General features: G+C 37.4%; 1 protein-coding gene across 1 annotated transcript in view; it reads right to left on the reverse strand.

The window, feature by feature from the left end:
* Glg1 (Golgi apparatus protein 1) overlaps nucleotides 1–21,046 on the reverse strand; it is a 187,943-nt gene that overhangs the window by 29,679 nt on the left and 137,218 nt on the right. The window contains exons 16-18 of the mRNA XM_090378712.1: nucleotides 20,393–20,485; nucleotides 17,869–18,036; nucleotides 6,662–6,862 (exon numbers count right to left, since the gene is read on the reverse strand). Of these exons, the coding sequence (XP_090234838.1) occupies nucleotides 6,662–6,862; nucleotides 17,869–18,036; nucleotides 20,393–20,485 (462 nt within the window). The remainder of the gene's footprint in view (nucleotides 1–6,661; nucleotides 6,863–17,868; nucleotides 18,037–20,392; nucleotides 20,486–21,046) is intronic.

Below are 21,046 nucleotides of genomic sequence, written 5' to 3' on the forward strand. Positions count from 1 at the left end.
GCACATTTCTGGAGGTCACTACCATAAAACAAAAATCAATTTGCAGTTTCCGGTTTATTGGACTTTTCTGTTAGTGCAATCAATTATAATAAACGGGTAGTAAACTCGATCTTCTTGCATTTGCTATAGTACCGATAGCTGGAATTCTGTGGGTTTTCAGATTATTATGGTGAAATGTGTTTCCCTTTCCATGAAATATTCAATCATATAAAAAACAAATAAATTTTCAGAAACTCATTACTCTGTATTGTATTTGTTGCAACTTGTGCAAGCTGTGTTCTTTGTTATTAATTGCTGATAATTTTTACTGTTTTAAATTTTACAACAACAAAAAAAATAATCAATGAACAGAAATATCAATTAGTATGCACGCATTAATTAAGCTATGTATGTAAGCGTAAGTTTATTTTTATTTTGCTAACTGGAAAACATTCTTCCGATTTTCACTTATCATTTAAAGCGGGGTCCACTGTATTTTGTTGAGAGATCCCAGGGTTAGGTTCTGTGCTATTGAACATATGCTTGTTTGAGACCATAAAAAATGATTGTGACTTCGAAGAGTGCAGTTCGTGACTTTTAAAGAGGTACACGAAATCTAGATGCCGCAGAAGAGATTGTGCTTAGCAGCAATGAAGAGGAAGAAAATTATATGAATGTACATTATCTCACATATAAGTATCACAGTTTGTAAGGTAAGACTGTTTGTTTAGTTATTACTACTATAAAAATTAAGTTTCCAGTAGTATAAAAATCAAAAATTGTGTATTTTTGTTAGCTTTTGGAGCATAACCCCCCCTTTTTGTACTGGTTTTTAGTCCCGTATAACAAGGTTTCACATTACACGAGATTTTGTAGGAACCAAACTACCGTGTTATACGAGGGTTACCTGTATATCATTAAAAATTATGATATTATGCTCTGCATCCCTTTGTCAGTGGTTTATGAAAATCAGAAACAACAATGGTTCAAGAACTGATTCATGAGAACTGTTCCCACTTCTGACATTACACCAATCTGAAAAATATCCATTAATCACAACCCTCTACCTTCTACCTTGCAGCCACTCTGCAATACATCTTAAAATCTTGCCAGTAATCCAAACATGTTCCAGCTTAACCAGTAACCACCTCTTATCAGAGGATGAGCCAAATGCCTTGATAAAATCCAAATAAACTAAGATGAAATTGTTCCCTACATCCAGCTGATCAGTAACTGTGTCAAAATAACTCACCAGGTTAGTTAAACACAATTTTTCCCTTAACAAAACCACATCGTGTCCTTCAGAAATACTATTGGATTGGACACAATCACTGCCTCCAACATTTTTCTTGCCACTGAAGTCAGACTAACCAGTCTGTAGTTACTTCAGTACTAGAACCACCTTTATGTACTGATGATACACTGACACTTCTCCAATCCAAAGAAATTTCTCCCAAGTCTAACGATGACCTCATAGTTAACCTCAATGGTTCAATGAACTCTGGCTGTCTCCCTCAAAATTACTGAGTATATGGCACCAACTTCAGGAGCCCTACTTGCCTTCAGGCTCAAAGTTTTTCTAATAAATACTCATCTGTAATTTCAAAATTGCTAATTTCATATGTTTCAGCCTCTTCTCACCATGAAGGATCTTTCATCAGAAAAGATGGATGCAAAGTACCTATTCGATTCATCAGCAACATCAGCTGGGTTATCAAATATTACTACATCCATTAAACAAGGGTGTCATCTGATTTATTTTCTTCTTTGTATTCACATACATGAAAAACTCCTTGTCCCCATTCTTTCCTCTCTTAGCTATTTCTTTCCTTTCTCATACTCAGCCTTGGATGCCATAGCCGTTTCTGTGGTATTATTCAGATCCATTTGTAGATGTTGTAGGCTTCAGTACTTTTCATCGCTCTGTAACTTTGCATAGCATCGATTTCTGTTCTATTATACTGGCCAGCTTTGTATTAATCCAACTCAACATCCTCCTCACACTGGCATTCAATAGGCTGACATCTCGCCCTGTGGAATGCCAACAGCTAATTTCCTTCGAAATTAATTTTCTTAATGGTATACATGCATTAATGGCTTCTGTGATCATCACTTTAAAGGTATTCCATTATTCTAATGTATTCATCCTCCTTTTGCAGTCTGCCAAACTGATAGATGCCATGTAATGTCTTAAACTGTCATAGTCCCCTTTTCCGAAATTAAAACTCAGGCCTTTACCTTTAACTACTGCAACACCTTTCTTCATCTTCTAATGACTGAGTCAACTGCATTTCTGAAATCTAAAACATAATTTTCCCTTTACAAAACCATGCTGTGTATCCTTCAGATTTCCATTGCTATCTAAATGATTCTGAATTCCACCCTTGATAATTGCCATCATGATTTTCCCTACCACTGAAATTACTGACCGGTCAGTAATTTCCCACTGCACTCTTAGAACCTCCTTTATGTATTGATGATACATTGGCACTTTTCTAATCCAACGGAATCTCTCCCAAGTTCAGGGATGCCCTCATAATTAGCCTTAATGGTTCAATGCACTCACATGCCATCAACTAGAGCCTTACTTATTTTTTAACTTTATGCCCATAATTTCTCATTGACATAGAGGGTTTTTATTTTTGTCAATTAGCAACAATGCTTTGTTTATAGCTTGGTACACATTTTTATTTATTTTTTTGGTTGTGTTGAGGAGCCTTATTTATTTTTTAACTTTACTCCCATAATTTCTCATTGACATAAAGGGTTTTTCTTTATGTCAATTAGCAGCAATGCTTTGTGTTTGTTTATAGCTTGGTACACATATATTTTTTTTATTTTTTTTTTGGTTGTGCTGAGGTTAGTACATAGAATAAATTTTCAATAAAATTGAAATTGTTCTGATTAACAGCTCAGCCTAAAAGTAATGTTCACTTTTAGCTATGAATTGCAGAATTTTATTTTTCAACCATTATTTACCAATTTTTGTAATGTTATTTCTCAACATTCCAAAAATTACAGCACAATGAATGCACTCTCTCAAATATATGTAGCAGTGAACATTTTAAAGAATGAAATGAGTTAATGTGTAGTTATATAAGGGGATAATAAATACTCGAGTAATATGAAGGAGGGAAGAGAAATATGCACAGCTGTAAGGTACCTGTGCTGTTATTTGCTCATTAGAAAAATGGAATGCAGAAAAATTTAGTTATCACTCACATCAATAGAACAGTATTCAATATTCAGTACTAATATCTTTGAGTGAACTAAAAAGGGTAATGCATATCTAATGTCCACAGTCTGTTAGAAAGACAGGTGAGTTTCAGTTTCAATTTATTTGACTGATGGGGAATTTACCAATGAATCACTGGCCACAAGTTAGGACAACCATTTTGCACTGTATAGCTTGCTAAAGAAAGTTTTCATGTTTATATCATGTTGAAGGAAAGTAATTGAAACATGTGACCATGAAAGATTTAAAGAGGGCATCTTTGAAATTTTCTTTCAAATATTATCACTTGAGAAACCAATATTCCACAGCAGGTGGAATACTGAGTTCTGTTCAAAAATGTAGATAGCTTTTGTAAACTTAGTTGAAGGAAATTAATGTATAATCTGAAATTAAATTTAGCATCAGAGAATTAAATGGTCTTTATGGGTGGCAACTTTGGGAATGACAGTATGGCCTAGTGAAACATCAATTTGAAAGGTTCGCGTTTATATAAAATTTGTGTTTGATTTTGAAGAATTGCTAGATAACTTGAATAGGATAATAAAAAAAGAGATCTTGAATTGTTTCAGAGGTGACTGCTTATTCAGCAGAATTTGAGGACAACACCTGGCATTCAATAGGCTGACATCTCGCCCTGTGGAATACTAACAGCTAATTTCCTTTGAAATTAATGTTATCTATTCAGGGTTCTGGTATTAAGATTTTTAAGAAGCATTAAAACAAACAAAGAATTCCTTGATACTTTTCTTTGCATTCTTAGCCAAAGACATAATCTGCCTTATCATGCCAAATTCCCTGAGTAACTTAACTGCAGATTAATTTATACTTATTTTAGGATTCTAGTCCCCTGAAAATTCACACTCATCCTATACATTTTGATTTTCAGCCTTTAAACTCACCAGTTAATCTAACATCCCCCTTTATTCCAAACTCAGAACAGAATCTCTTAATTGGTTTCTATGACTAATTCCCTGAATACTTTTTATGTAGTGTTTGTATTTGTTATCATTAGTTGGTCTTGTTGAAAAGAATTTAAAGTCTGAGTTCAAACAAAACTCCTATCCTTTAGCTTTGATAATAGCTATTTCTTGAAATAAATCACACATTAATACATTATGACTATGTGCTTAGTGGTTCCTTTAATTGAAGATTCTTAATTCATAATCACTGCTGAAAATTAGAATACTGCTTTCTCTAGTTGCTTCTCTAATAGACTAAATCTAGAATGGTCAGTGAGCATTTAGTAAGCTGCCAACTTATGAGATGCAATCAATATTTGCAAAGTTAAACCCCCCTATGATAAGATGTCTGTACACACGGTACTCACTGTACGCATATTCTGCACCCCCAATGTCAAAGCGACACCATGTTTTTAAAAATATTATAACAAGAATTTGATGACTTGACCAATACTTCAAATTCATCAAATTTATTTATCAGCATTAGTGTACAAGCAAGTATATGTATATCTGGTTCGGGAAGAGAAGAAAAATAAAGAAATTAACATATTTTGATTCAATAACTAGTAGTGAATAAAATATGATAATAAACTGGACTGTCCCATATAAGACAGATGGCTCATATGTCACAACAAGCACGTGGTTGTTTGTTGTGCCCAAAAACAAGTGTTCTCTAGGCAAAAGCCTTGGTCTTTGTTGTTGCTTTAGAGCAAGTGAGAGTTGTAGTATCAGATCACTGAGGTGCTGATGGCACCTCAGTGATCTGATACTACAATGTTACAGCAGAGATAATATTTTTGAAAATGCTGATCCATGAAGACTAAACCAACATGATAGTTAGTGTTGAAAGCTTGCTATGAATCACACGAAAGATGCAATGCTTTTCCTCCTGCACAGGAAGAAATTTACTGTTAGACCACTCAGTATCATCAATCATCAGATCAGCTTACATGGATGTCACTTTGGTGTTTGTAGTTAGTGGAACAGCTAGCAGTAAGAATAGACAGTATACATTTGTTGGCTCTGAGTCTACATTTGTCTATCTTCTTTAGATTATGGGTACCAGTAGAATAGAATCTATTCTACATATTTAGACTGTATTCAAATTCTATTTTAAAAAATTAAAACTTTGCTAAAATAGAATATAAAATATTAGAGAGAGAGAGAAAAAAAAAAAAAATGGCATGCATCCCATGAGCAGCACACAGCCACCCAAATAGTTTATATTATAAAAGAAAGTTTTTTATTTGAAGATAAATTTGTTTTGCAGTCCATCTATTCAAAATTTAAGTATTGTTATCCTTTTTCATAATACCAATAAAGACTAGTTACTAGTTTTAGCGTTTCCTCCCCCTTCCACAATGGTACACAAAAATTGTTATAGACACTGAGTGATCACTGAATTATAACCACCTCCCCAATACTTCATAGGTCCTCCTTTTGCCCTCAGTACAGCTGTACACAGTCAGCAAGCAGTTGACGATAGTGGAGACACTGACACGTTGTTCCACATGCTCCAGGGGTCCAAGTTCCTGCCAGTGAAACATGCCCCACACCATACAACTGCCACCACCGGCCTGCACTTTTAATACCATGCATGATGGAGGAAGAGCCTCACGTTGTTGATGCCAAATCTGTACACGACCATCCATAGTGTGGAGTAAATAACGTGCTCATCCGACCAGCACACTTTCTTCCAGTCTTCTAACATTCAACTTGCACACGCTTTGCACCAGGCAAGTCTTTTACACAGATGAATCTTGGTTAGGAGAGGATGCCGTAGGGGTTGTCTGCTGGTATAGCCCACACATGAGAGCGTGCGATGCATGGTCATGCCAGATATTATTCCAGGTTGGCCCATGTTGTATTGGGTAGTCAACTCTTGGACAGTGCCCGTCGTGGTGAGTGCCGTCAGACTTGGCACTCACCTCTAACACAACCTTTTGCTGACCATTGCAGTTTTGCTATCGGGTCGTTGTTTGCCCATTTTGACACCAGTCCTGATACACTTTAACTACGGCAGTTCTCGAGCACCCCACCAGTTCAGCCGTTTCGGAAATCGAGGCACCAGCTCGCCAAGCACCCACAATCTGTCCTTTATCAAAGTCTGATTAATCCTTCCTTTTACCCATCAAGCTCGGAATTTTACTACCTACTGAACCACTGACACCTTATTATCTGTGCTACGTAGGTCGATTAACTCCGCACTCTTGTAACTCATGTAATCAACACTTCACATTCAGTTTTCATAGGGGTGGTTATAATTCAGAGATAACCCAGTGTATATTTTTCTATTGTACTTAAAATTGTTATATTTTTGTTTCAAGTTATTTTTGGCACATGCAGGGCAGAAATGGTTCATTATTACCATAATAAATAAAGTAAAACTTATCTAATATTAATATTCTCATAAATAAGAAAAAACAAATCAATGAAATCCTTTTGATAAGACATGTTCAAAGGATATTTTATCAACAATTAGTATTACTTTTCCTTCAAATTCTTCATCTTGTTTTGCTTCTGCTAAAATAACAGTACAGAACTTCGGAATGTCTCTGCTGCAGGCCTGTTTTAATCTAGGATTTAGTCGATAATCAGAATTCTGTTCCACCATGCGCTTTATGATCAACTTGCGACACCTTGGCTCCATATAATGATCATCTCTTTTTTCTTTTAAACATTCTAGTACCTAAGGAGGTATAGATTTTCAGAAAATCACTAATGAAAAAATAAAATAATGTAAATCAAAACAAGTAACTTTCAATAAATCACACTAAGCACCAGAAATTCCTGTCTAGCCAATGTAAAATGTTAATGAAAGGAATGACTAGCAGTAACAAAAGAACCTGCATTCTGTTATTTACAACAAATCCATTTCCAGAATATCAAATTTTTTCCTAAGAGGTTTAAATTATTTCCTCAGAATTAGTTATTTAACTTTTAATTTATTCTTTCCATTGTCTGTAACACATACAATTCTGTAAGACAGGGCATACTTATAGGGTCAACATATTGCAAAATCCCATTAAGACATTCACTTCCTAAATGCAAACTTGAATTAAAATGAACTGCAATTATTGTGCCTCAACACAAATATGCACCCACTGAACTGCAGTCAATAAATAAGCACATGAATTGAACAACTCGGCAATATCAGCACACTGACTGAACCATAAGGCCCATTGCATTATGGCTGGGATTTTGCTTAGTGTCAACAGCGATGTCCAGAGAGCACTATAAAACCTGTACACTTGGTTCACGGTTTCGTACGTTCTTTGCTTATGTTTTAAGTTATTCTATCTAGTTTAGTATTTTACATGTGAAAGAATCTTTTTTGAAGATTATGGTTGCTGAATTTTAATTCTTTAATTTGTGAAAAACAAAACATCCTCCTTTGTGTGTGTCTGCTGATAAAATTTTGTGTAAAAAGTGTTTTCCTATAAAATTCTACCCTAAAGGGTTGTTATAATGGATCTACAGACTGGGACTGAAGAGGAGCAGGGATGAACGCTCAAGTGATGTGGATTCTGAATCTCATTCAAATGCATCTGTTGATGTCAGAATGCTACAAACAGATGCTAGCATTAATAGGAGTGGTGATTTACTAAAGAGAACCACCCCCTACTGTTCCAGCAGCCCAGAAGTGCTCTACAGGAATGCCACAAGGCAAAAATAAAGGACCCTTGGAAATACAAGCAAGTGGCAGTAAACATGTTAACTTGAATTTATTGTAAGCTTAATGTGCTCATGACAGGCAACCTACCAGAGGATTGCTATCTACTTTAAAGAGCACACTTCACACATTTGCTAGGTTCCTATGTAAGGCAGGGAGTTTTCTTCCATAAAATGAAAGATATTTCATAAATTCTAATCAGAGCAACAAGCTGCTGTATGTAGAAGCACAGAAATGTAATAATTTTGCTCCAGTAACTCTGTCATCAATTATGTTAATACATGAACATGAAGGGACTTTTATTTCAATTTATAAAATAAATACTCAGACATATTCAAAAGAAAATAAAGTAGCTGAACTTTGATAATATTTCAAATGCAAATGTTGCAGTTAAAAAAGTTTATTCTGATAATAACAAAGGTGATGACAAATAAAAAAGAAAACTGCTATTTTCATAAAAAGGGTATTACAGATTAAAAATTATATCTGGCACTTCAGGTAACACCTTGAATTTTGCTACAAACTGCAACAAGATTATGTTACTGCTACCATGCACTCAATGTAATTAAAGATCCCGAACAAACAAAAGAAAATGCTAAAGAGAAATAATAATAATCTTGGAAAAAACCAAGCAGAATGTGAGCGACCAACTACAAATAGTAATGAAAACAGAACCAGAATGGGAGGCGTAACAGCAAGAACAAGGACTACAACTAAAGTGCAAACAGACAAGGTCATTATATCCACAATAAAAGAGTGGAAAAAAGTGCTAGCAGAACTTGAGGGAATGGACCCCACAAAAACCCGCACCATACCAAAGCAGAGACCCAAGAGATCCTTTGGTAAGTCACAGACCACCTCTATGTGCAAATAATACTGGATTATCTCAACAACAACAAAGTAACACTAGACATCATCTTCTGTTTATCCTGGTGGCTGCTACATCAGCACAGCCATACTGTGCTGATGTAGCAGCCACCAGGATAAACAGAAAGGAAACCAGAGATCAACATAAAACAAAATGCAAAGATAAGGAACCACCAGCCTGGGAAAGAAGGCTACAGCAGAAGAGATAAGAGAAGATAGGCCAACTGACCCAATACCAATGGGGTAGAAGAAGAAGCTGATCAGAAAAGTGAAGGCTATTCTCAAGAAAGGCAACATCCACAGCAAACACAAGACCTATAATCAGAGGATTGAAGAATACTTTGACACCCATGGGCAGAAACTCCTGAGTCTCAGCAAGAGAATTTGCCTTTACAGGGAGAGTGCCCGGAGGAAAACAGACAACAGGATATTTGATGAAAACCAGAGTGCCTTCTACAGGAAAATCAGACAAAAGGAGAAAGTAGGCAACGGACTCCCCAACTAGAAGGTACTCAAGGGGTTCCAAAGAAACCTGTGGAGCAGCAAAGTTAGCCATAATGGCTGTGTCCCTTGGATAGATCTAGAAAGGAAGAAAACCAAACCAAGAATGTACAAGAGGTTTATTGTTCAAGGTTTAGGCCAAAATGGATGTCAGATGAACTAATGAGGCATATGGCAGAGAAGAAAAATGCATGGGATACTTACAAATTAACACATGACACAGAAGCCTATGATAGATACAAGTTGATATGCAACCAAGTTACAAAGGAGGTTAGGCAGGCGAAGGCAGATTACGAGAAATCCTTGGCAAGGGATGCAAAGAAAAACAGCAAAGAGTTCTTTACTTATGTAAACTCTAGAAGGAAGGGGATGAATCAGATTGGTCCACTTGATATTGATGGGTCCACTTGATATTGATGATCCTGCTCAGGTAGCTAACAAACTAAATGAATATTTTGCATCGACATTCACACATGAGGAGTTATTCAGCGAGGGGAATGCCAGAGGTGTATTCAACTCTAGCAGTAAGCTACAGAATCTTGAAATAACTGGGAGTAAAGTGGAGGAGAAATTGTTGAAGATAAACACAAGAAAGGCACCCGGGGTGGATGGGATCTATCCAGTTATATTAAAGGAGGCAGCAAAGGAAGTAAGCAAACCCTTAGCCATAATTATGAGAGCTTCCTTGGACTCAGGGGAGGTACCCATAGACTGAAAATGTGCAAATGTGACCCCAATTCACAAAGGAGGATCAAAGGCTGACACAAGTAATTATAGACCTGTGAGCTTAACTTCTGTTCCAGAAAAATTAATGGAGGCACTGGTTAAAGAAGCACTGCAGGATCATTTAGACAAGACTTCAGTTATACTCGGACACAGTTAAGGGGAAGTCTTGCCTGACCAACTTGATTGGATACTATGATGCAGTCACAAAAGAACTGGATGCAGGGAATAGCTTTGATATTATATACTTGGATCTTAGAAAGGCTTTTGATACTGTTGCATATGGAAGACTGCTACACAAATTGGAACAGTGTGACATTGGAGGCAAATTGCTGCTATGGATAAAGGGGTGGTTGAGGGGGAGAAGACAGAGAGTGGTAATCAATGGACACTGCTCATCGTGGACTAATGTTATTAGTGGAGTCCCTCAGGGCTCAGTGTTGGGTCCATTATTGTTTTCTGTATTTATAAATGATATTGATGATGGTATATCAAGCTTAATGTCCAAGTTTGCAGACGATACAAAGGTTGGCAGAGTTGTCAAGGACACTACTGACACTATGCTGCTGCAACAGGATCTGGAAAGGTTGAGCAGATGGGCTGAGAGGTGGCAAATGAAGTTTAACATTGACAAATGTAAAGTACTACACATGGGAAACAGCAACCCCAGAGCAACGTATCAACTCTGTGGTACTACACTGACAGTGGTAGAGAATGAAAGGGACTTGGGGGTGGTTGTGCAGGGGAATATGAAGTTCTCTGAGCAGTGCAGACAGGCTGCAAGAGTAGCTCATGGTGTATTGTCAATGATATACAGGAATTTTTCCAGCAGGGATAAGGAGGTGATTATTCCCTTGTATAAGGCAATGGTCAGGCCACACCTAGAGTACTGTATACAGGTCTGGAGGCCTCATTTCAAGAAGGATGTAGAGCTGCTGGAACGAGTATAGAGAAGGGCAACAAGATTAGTGAATGGAACAAAGGGGTGCTCTTACGAAGAAAGGCTTAAGTTTTGCAAATTACAGCGTCTGGAGACTAGGCGCCACCGAGGTGATCTGATAGAGGTGTATAAAGCCTTGAATGGTTTGAGCATGCTCAATGCTGATGGGATTCTTCCTCTAGCTCAGAATAATCACCTGAGAGGGCATAAATTCAAACTGAGGAAAGACAGATGTAGGATAGACGTGCGGAAATTTGCATTTAGCCAGCGGGTGGTTGGTTGGTGGAACAGACTTCCATCCCTTGTCGTGGAGGTTGATAGCCTAAATAAGTTTAAGGCTCAGCTGGACAGGTATTTTGAACGAACAGAGGGGTGAAGTGGAAGTGGGTTTTTTTTTTTTTTTTTTGGCTGATGCTGCATAAGCTTGCTTTCTTGCATCAAATGCCTGTACTAATGCTAATGCTAAAAAGAGATGACAGAATGGGAGATTCAGGAGGAAGAAATACAACAGTCAATCAGGAAGTCACAACTGCAAACCCAAGGAATAGATAACATTCACAACTACTGGTACAAGAAATTCAGCTGCACAACAGGCACATAGCAGAGCAGTTCACCCAGATATGGCACCCTGACACAATCCCAGAGGCTCTGACTCAAGGAATTACTTACCTGAAGGCCAAGGATAAAGACACCAAAAAAAGCAAAGTATAGACCAATCACCTGTCTCCCAATAATGTACAAGATACCAACCAGCTGTATAACTAAGATATGAAACCATTTGGAGAGCCAGAACATAATGGCTGACCAGCAGAAGGGATGTGGGCAGATGAGCAGAGGAGGCAAGGAGCAATTGATCATTGACGCTGCAGTTATGGAGCAAGCCTACAAGAAGTGCCGCAACCTGTACATGGCCTATATCAACTACCGCAAGGTCTTCAACTCTGTGCCCCATAGCTGGGTGATAGAGACATTCAAGGTCTACAAAGTCAACATGATCCTGACACACTTCCTCGATACAACCATGGCAAAATGGAGGACCACCATCAAGGTCGAGAACATCACAACTAGACTGATACCCACCTGAAGAGGAATCTACCAGGGAGATGTCCTGAGCCAACTATGGTTCTGTCTAGCACTCAACTCACTGTCCACCGTGCTCAATAACAGCAAGTATGGGTACACCCTAAAAGAAGGGAGAAATAACCTGTACAACCTCTCTCACCTGATGTATATGGATGACATCAAACTCTATGCCACAACTGAGAATTAACTACAGCTACTCTGGATCACCAAAGAGTTCAGCACTAACATCAGGATGAAATTTGTCCTAGACAAAAGCAAGACACATGGATTCCATCAAGGACATCCAGTCGGATGAAACTACCAGCTGAATACCAGTGAAGAGACAGAAGCCATGACAGAAGGAGAGAGACAAATATCTGGGGATGATGCAGGCCCATCAGTTAGAACACAAGGAGAGCAAGGCTTGCCTGACAGAAATACCATCAGAGACTGAGAAGCCTGCTAAAATCAAAGATGAATGACAGGAACATGGTGAAAGCCATAAACACTTTGCAGTTCCAGTACTAATATACCCATTTGGGATCATAAATTGGACCAACATGTTGGTCATCGAGAGACTGACTATAGTCCATACAGAAGGAGATTAATTGAACAAGATGAGAAGGCAATTAAGAACCTGCACAATTATTTCCAGTAAAACACTGCTTTGGTGCCAATCTACCAAGCCATAAGAAGTATAGACAAACAGCACACAAAACTCAACCTCGACAAGGAGACCACACTGACACAGATAGAAGAAACAAAGAAAGATGGGGGAAGAAGACACTCCATGGCAGACACTACAATGATCTCCATCAAGATTACATAGATAGCTTCGAACACTTGGTTCATGAACAGAAGGCTCTTTCCCCGAGACCGAAGGATCCATGCTCACCATCCAAGACCAGGCAACCAACACGAGGAACTATAGACTGGAATAATAGATGGTGCATTTCAACGATGCCACCTGGCCCCAGAAATAATCCAACACACTACCCAGATGGATTAGTACAGCCTGAGGCTTGTACTTGTAATACAGTAAACGTTCTTGGATCAGCTAGGATAATACATCAGAAGCTGGAGCAAAAACACTAGCTGATCCAAGAAAGTTCACTGTATTACAAGTACGAGCCTCAGGCTGTACTTGAGACCTCTACTCACAAACTATGCTGGGATCATGCCATAATGACAGACCAGATATAACCCTCATCGACAAGAAATGGAAACGCACTGCTATATCGATTAGACATAGCAGTGCGTTTCCATTTCTTGTCGATTTCTTGTCCATGTCATGCCCAACACCAGCAACCCCAAGAAACCTTGCATCCATCACAGGATGCAAAGTGATCACCCAGATGGACTACACACGTAGACACAACTAGGTAGCCACAATAATACACCAGAAGCTAGCGAGGAAATACCAGTTGATCAAAGAAAGTGTACCATATTACAAATATGAATCCCAGACCATACTAAAGACCCTAACCCACAAACTGTACTGAGACCAAACCATCATAATAATGGACAAGACAATCCCGCATAATAGACCAGACATAACCCTTGTTGACAAGAAGGAAAAGGCTACCTATCTGATTTACACAGCAGTGTCCAACACTAGCAATCTCCAGAAAACCCACAAGGAAAAGATCAGGAAATACACAGATCTAAGATATGTACCAGTATGGTACCAAAGACCATACTACATAACAGTAATAGGTCTCCCAGAGAACACATACAAGAAACTCTAGAAAGTAGGATAGTCAGAGAGTTTTCCGACCAAGAGTAACATCAAGCATAACAACCACACCTGTGCACTCAGTACCAGTACCAGTCACGGGAGTGAACACTCCCACCAGGGAGAAATAAAATAACAACAAACAATACTAATAATAAAAAAAAAAAAATCTTAAATACTGTTACTCTTCTTGCACAAAGTGAAACATAAGGGTAAGTTGCTACAACGAATAAAAGGATGGTTGAGTGCGAGAAGACAGAGTAGTAATCAATGGGTATTGCTCTATGTGGACTAATGTTATTAGTGGTGTCCCTCAGGGTTCGGTGTTGGGCCCATTATTGTTTTGTATGTTTATCAATGATATTGATGAAGGTATATCAAGCTTAATGTCAGTTTGCAGATGGTACAAAGGTTGGCAGGGTTGTTAATAACAGTAATGACAGTAAGCTGCTGCAACAGGATCTGGAAAAGTTGGGTAGATGGGCTGAGAAGTGGCAACTGAAGTTTAACATTGACAAATGCAAAGTACTGCATATGGGTAGCATAACCCCAGAGAAATGTACCAACTATGTGGTGTTACACCCAGGGTGGTGGAGAATGTAAGAGACCTGGGGGTAATTGTACAGTCAGATATGAAGTTTTCTGAGCAGTGCAGACAGGCTGCCAGAGTAGATCATGGGGTATTGTCAATGATATACAGGAATTTTGTGAGCAGGGATAAGGAGGTGATTATTCCCTTGTATAAGGCAATGGTCAGGCCACATCTTGAGTACTGTGTACAGGCCCGGAAACCTCATTTTAAGAAGGATGTAGAGTTGCTAGAATGAGTACAGAGAAGAGCAACAAGACTGGTGAAAAGAACAAAGGGGTGCTCTTGTGAAGAAAGGCTTAAGTTCTTCAAATTGCAGCTTCTGGACACTAGGAACATGCGAGGCGATCTGATTGAGGCATATAAGGCCTCGAATGGATTGATCAGGCTCAATGCTGATGGGATTCTTCCTCTTGCTCAGATTATAAACCTGAGGGGGCATAGATTCAAACCGAGAAAAGACAGTTGTAGAATAGATGTCCGGAAGTTTGCCTTTAGCCAACAGGTAGTTGACTGCTGGAACAAACATCCATCTGTTGTTGTGAAAGTTGATAGCTTAAATAAATTCAAGGCAGAACTAGACAAACATTTGGAATGAATGGATCGATGAAATGGGAAGGGTTATTTTTTTTTGGCTGATGCTGTATAAGCTTGCTTTCTTGCATCATGTACCTGTACTAATGCAATGCAAATATACAACTATAGCAAAAATAAGGTCTCTATGTATGTGCAAAACCTAAAAGTAAATGTCAACCTCAATTAAAGGGGGAAAAATAATTAAAAGATAAAAGATTTGAGGAAATGAACTAATATCTTCATCAGATTGTCATCAGCTGTGGATTGTGGATCCCAAATAGTTTTATAATTATTTCCCCTTAGCGTTTTCTTTGTTTTTTAAGCCGTTTAATTACAGTGAGGTACTACTGCAGTTAGTAGTAGTACCTCTTGATCATAATGCTGTTGCAGTTTGGAGCAAAATTCTCCCGCAATAGAGACTGTTAATCTTTAGTTGATTACACCACATCTTTCTTTTTGTAAAAATTTATAAGTGTGTACCAAGAGATAACATCATTTGTGTGATGTTTTACTACAAATGATGTAAAACAGTTAAAACAAAAAGGCAGTAGTTACCTGCCAAATGTGTTGGCACTCTTGGTTTTTCAGGATTCCCTGCCTCCACTCCTCCCAGTGGCATTTAGCACAGGGAAAAAAAAGATCCTGGAATCATGATTTGCACCACATTTAACTATGATACACACTGTGTGCCCATTGGCTTATAGTTGAATACAGATATGTTTGAAATAAACCAATGGCAGGTTACTGTGTTTAGCACGATGTAAAAACAATACTTTAAAGAAAAAAAAGGAAAAAAAAAAAATCAAAATTAGCCTCTGCAAGGCATTTTAGTTAAAAATGTAATTCTGCATGGGTTATGCATGCATTTTGCTATCTAGCATGATTACAATTAAGTATTATCTTTCTATCAGAAAAACATTTTATTGTACTAGTTATGCAGAAGTTTTTATATCATATAACTTCATTTAAAGCCAAATCTTACTTTTCCTCTAAATTGACAACCTTGATAAATCTCTCAATGCCTCTCTTGATTTTCCAATAAAAAGATTATCTTTTAATCTCTTTGATTGTTCAGATTTCTTTAATCTGAACAATTTGAACGTATCTCACTATCAAAAGAGAAACAAAGTTTTGACGACATTCTTTACAGTAAATGTCTGCTCTGCTACTGCCATGATATCAATGAAATTTTTTAGGAAACTGTCACAAGTACATATTACATCTGAATGGCACATCTTCATCGACTCCTCACAATGAAGTCTGAAAGCTGTTCTCTTGCATAACAGAACTTAAAAGCCTCCATCCCTGCTGCCCATTCTGTTCATCTAAAGGAGACATACTATATATAACACGAAGACACTACAGCACTCAGCAATGGAATATCTATGGTGGCCTCTGTTAGTCACTGTTATGTTAATAGACATGCATGGAGGGTTTGCAAAATACTATTGTTTCCTATGGCTACAGGGCATCTGTTCTACCTTGAGCCATTATACCAGATGCAACTAGCCTCAAAGAAGCACAACCAAGCAGGAACAAGTAGTGTGCAGTATGTTTCATTAGTAGATCCAATGAACATTTCCATCTATCTCTCCTCATTAAACTGGGCCTAGTGAAGTTCTGTGAAAGTGATGGGTAAGATAAATTGGAGAATTTTTCATTACTGAAGTAAGAAATTTCCAAAGATCAGTGGTGTGAAAGAGGAAATATTTGTGGCCTCAAATCAGAGAGTTTCTGCAGAATGAAATCACTGTTGTTGTTGTAGGGTTTTAGGCATATCACCTACTAGACCATATTGTGCCAATAAAAGAAAACAGACATTCCTCAATGCATTAGAACTAAAAGCATGACAGGCTTTCAAAGTGACTTTGTGGAAACTTTTATGGGTAACTACAGGAATCCCATACATAAAAATGAGTTCAAACACAGCTCAATGCATATAAAGAAATGGAGTGTTGAATGCTGAAACTTCATTTCTTCTGTTTGTATTTAGAATTCTTTCCCAAAAATGTTGGCACAGCGAGTGATAAGCAGGGGGAACCATTCCATCAAGACATTAAGTCAATGGAAAATTGCTACCAAGGTTTCTGGAATAATTCAGCATACTGCTGAATGTTGTATGATAACATTCCAAACAGAGTAATAAAGGAAATTATTCGCATGCATTTTTAAATAATACAATTTTTTTTTTTAAACAATAGTGTACTTCTTCATTTTAACACCAATGTGCTTAAAATGTATTTGGTTTAAACTATGTAAGTGATAAAAATGTAATTGTAACCAGTCTCTTGTTTTGTGATGAAACTGTCATAATTAGTTCTGATATTATCATCATTAATATTACAAAAAGCAGATATATTAGGGAACAGAAAAAAAAAAAAAAAAATATATATATATATATATATATATATATATTTGAAATCAGCATAAAAAACTGGTTTAGAAAAACGTGTCTTTACATCTTTAATGGGGAAAAAATTGTTGACTAGTGAATAAGAGAAGTCTGTTGGGACAGAAATATTTTGTTATAATGAAATTTTTGTTAAATCAGTATTCATTCTAATGGGATTTTACTGTACTATATACTGTATAATAGCATATTTTTGTTACATCCATTCCAATTTTGTTATAATGATGTCTGACTAGTTGTTTTTGGCATTCTTTTCAAATTATTCCCACTAAAAGGCATTTAACACCATACAATGTTAGTCAGGATATACTAAAAACTTCAAAATACATTGCATTTTGAATAATTTGATATAGAATTAACCTGGATAAACTGTATCTATGAATGGGAGAGACTGGTTTGGTCAACATCTATTCTGAAGATGATTTTTTGGTGGCAGTTAAGAAATTTGTGGGGTTACAAGAAAAAGTTTGTAATGGGAGCAAAAGGAGATAATAATATGTAGGTAGACACTAATGACACAGATTCATCCCAAGTGCACAATTATCTTCTTTGTTCATTCAGTCTAGGATATCAATAAGTTATTTTTAACAAAAGATAATATACACAAAATTCCTCCTACCTGAGACATATCTCTATTATCACAAAACTTTTTAATCATAGCTTTGCATGTAGAAACAAGAGCATAATCAATAGAGTTATCCATCATTTCTTCTTTTTCTCTATTGAAAATAATCTTGTGGCACTTAGGTGAGAGTTCCTTTTGGTGATTCTTAAGGCATTCCAAAATCTATAAAATAGGTTTATTACATTATTTTAAATATAATAAATATAACATTTAACCAAATATTATATCTGATTTTTTTTTTCATAATTTATTTTAAACTTGAAATAATATTTCACTAAGAAGTGGGAAACATTATAATTATCATTAAGGTATTTCCCATCAAAAGAGATTTTTTATTTAAAATCAGTACAATCAAAAGGCAGAACTAATCATAATTTTATTTTCATTGTTTATGATTAAAATAATCATAAACAATGAAAATAAAAAATAACACATGAATTAGCATAGAAAATATGTAAGCACATAATACACCGATGAGCCAAAACAGCTCGCACCCGGTGAAGCATAGGTGCTACAATATTGCTAAATGTGTCTTATGGTATCTGGTACCAACATGTAACCATCGGATCCTTTAACCCCAGTAAGGACCATGGTTCAGACGCCGAAGATCAGAGTTGCTGTTCCAACACAAACCACAGATGCTCGATGGGATTGATGTCTGGGGAATTTGGAGGCCAGTGCAATGCCTGGAAGTCTTCCTCAAGTTCCACGAACCAGTCTCCAACAATGTGCAGTGTGGCATGGAGCATTATCCTGCTGAAAGATGGCACCACCAGAGGGGAAGATCATTGCCATGAAAGGGTGTACCTGGTCAGCAATGATGTTTAGGTAGGTGGTGGATGTCAAAGTGCCCGGCACATGGATGACTGGACCCAGGGTATCTCAGCAGAACATTGCCCAAAGCATGACACTGCCACCACCAGCTTGTTTTTGTCTGTTTCTTTGTTGTTTGTTTGTTATTTAGGAGCATTAGCAACTAAGGCCATATTGCTCCTGGATATGCAGTGGTCATTCCCTGACCTTCCCGCATACTCCGTATTTGGTGGTGACGGGCTCGAACCCCGTCTAATCAAGAAGCGTGTGCTACGCACTGCTGTTCCTTCCCACCTGGCTACGGAGGCGCCTTGCTTGTTTTTGTCCCACGGTGCATCCAGGCGCCATCACTTCCCCAAGTAAATGACACACACGTACCCAACGTCCACATGGTGCAACAGGAAACGTGATTCATCGGACCAGATGATCTTCTTCCAATCACTCAAGGTCCAGTTTCAATGCACTCAAAGCAGCCTGCGGCTACGCAGCTCCAATTTCAGCAGGGTTCAATGTACTGTGTGTGTGTTGTGACACATTACTCCCATCACCAGCATTCCAATTACCGGCTAGTTGCACCACAGTCACCCTTCTGTTGCCACGTACCATCCGGGAGAGCCTTCACTAACCTCTAGTATTGATAAGCTTTTGTCATCCAACACCTCACTGGCAGTTCGTAGTTTTCCCTCCTCGGATCACTTTCGGTAGGTACTAACCACGGCTGACCATGAGTACCCCACCAACCATGCCGTTTCGGACATGCTCTGACCCAGTCATCTGGCAATTACAATTTGGCCTTTGTCAAACTCGTTTAGCCCGCTGCCTTTCCCATCTGAAGGAGAAGAGCAACACTGATTAACGGAGCACAGTATCAGGTGTTTTTTACACTGTGCCCGAACCCGCGCATTCGCCGTAATTCACCTGTAGTTGCTTCGATTTGAATAATGACTCGCTGGTCATAATGTTGTTGTTGTTACTTGGTTTTTAGTAGCATTAGCAACTAAGGCCATATTGCTCCGGGGATATGCAGTGGTCATTTCCTGACCTTTCCGCATTCTCAGTATTTGGTGGTCACGGGCTCGAACCCTGGTCTAATCAAGAAGTGTGTGCTACGCACTGCTGCTCCTGCCCACCTGGCTATGGAGGTGCCTGGTCATAATGTTTTGGCTCATCAGTGTATAAGGTTGGACTTTATTTATCTCCTCAAAATTACATTATTTTTTAAAAAATTAATTTAATGAAAACTATATTACAAGATGTGGCAAATGCTAGTTGCTTAATGCCTGAAATTTTGATTTTCTTTAAATTAATTTTTAATTGCGTTAAATTGATTTTTAATTATTGTTAATTATTTCTTACTGTAATGTAAGATTTTCAATTTAATTGTTTTCATTTTAATTTCTGGATAGTATAAACTTCTCTTATTCTTTTACAAATATTAAAATTTTTTAGATTTCTAAAAGTTTTTTTAGAAATCTAAAATTTTGGTTCCCTTTTTGGTTCGTTGGCTGCAAGGACAGTATATGTACTTTAGAGTACATATACTGTACACTAAAGTACATATAGCCAAAATAATCTTATAGTCTATCCAATCTAAGTTTCCTACTGGTTTGTTATCAGATGAAACCAAAAATTCCTATTTAAACCATATTAAGATAAGACCTATATATTATTAATCAATCCTTTCTATTTTTAAATCATATCTTACCTGTGCTTCACCTGGACTTGCATTTTTACAAAGCCTTTTCTGATCTTCACTACAAGCAGCATCCAAATCAGGATCAAGCTTAATGTTTTCTTCCTAAGAAAAAAAATCAAAACTAGCTAAAATAACAAAATTAACATCTTCCCATTGGTCAAATTAGGTTGTGTTAGCAAAGATTAGTTTCCATAATAAAACATTTTATTATATACAGTAAACTCTTTAAAATCCAGGACCCCCAGGGATTGAGAGGTGTGGACAGGTTTAGAGAAACATATTTCAATAAATATTAAACACGATAAACCGAACTTATTTACATCTGTAAACATCCATAATGACGATACTGTCTTTTCATCTGTTTTTGCAGCCAGGAGAATTGAAACTGCGCAGAAAATGCAATGGTCTTAATTCCAACAGAAGGGAAAAAAGTTGCCTTTACAATGAGCTGCCCTGATATTGCACAACTTTCAACATAGCTTTAGCTATATTACAAAGTACAACTTTTAAAACTACTCTCATATACTGCATGGCAGCTCACATCAAACAAATCCTTTACAACTCTTTTGTCTGCATGGTGTCACTAGAGACTACCTGCTTATCTGATGAGGAGACAAGTCTATCCTGAAACAGGCCAGCATAGCAATCTCAGCTTCTAAGCAA

This window comes from Mastigoproctus giganteus, chromosome 7 (assembly GCF_048544385.1).
Source record: "Mastigoproctus giganteus isolate SK-2022 chromosome 7, ASM4854438v1, whole genome shotgun sequence".
NCBI classification, from domain to species: domain Eukaryota; kingdom Metazoa; phylum Arthropoda; class Arachnida; order Uropygi; family Thelyphonidae; genus Mastigoproctus; species Mastigoproctus giganteus.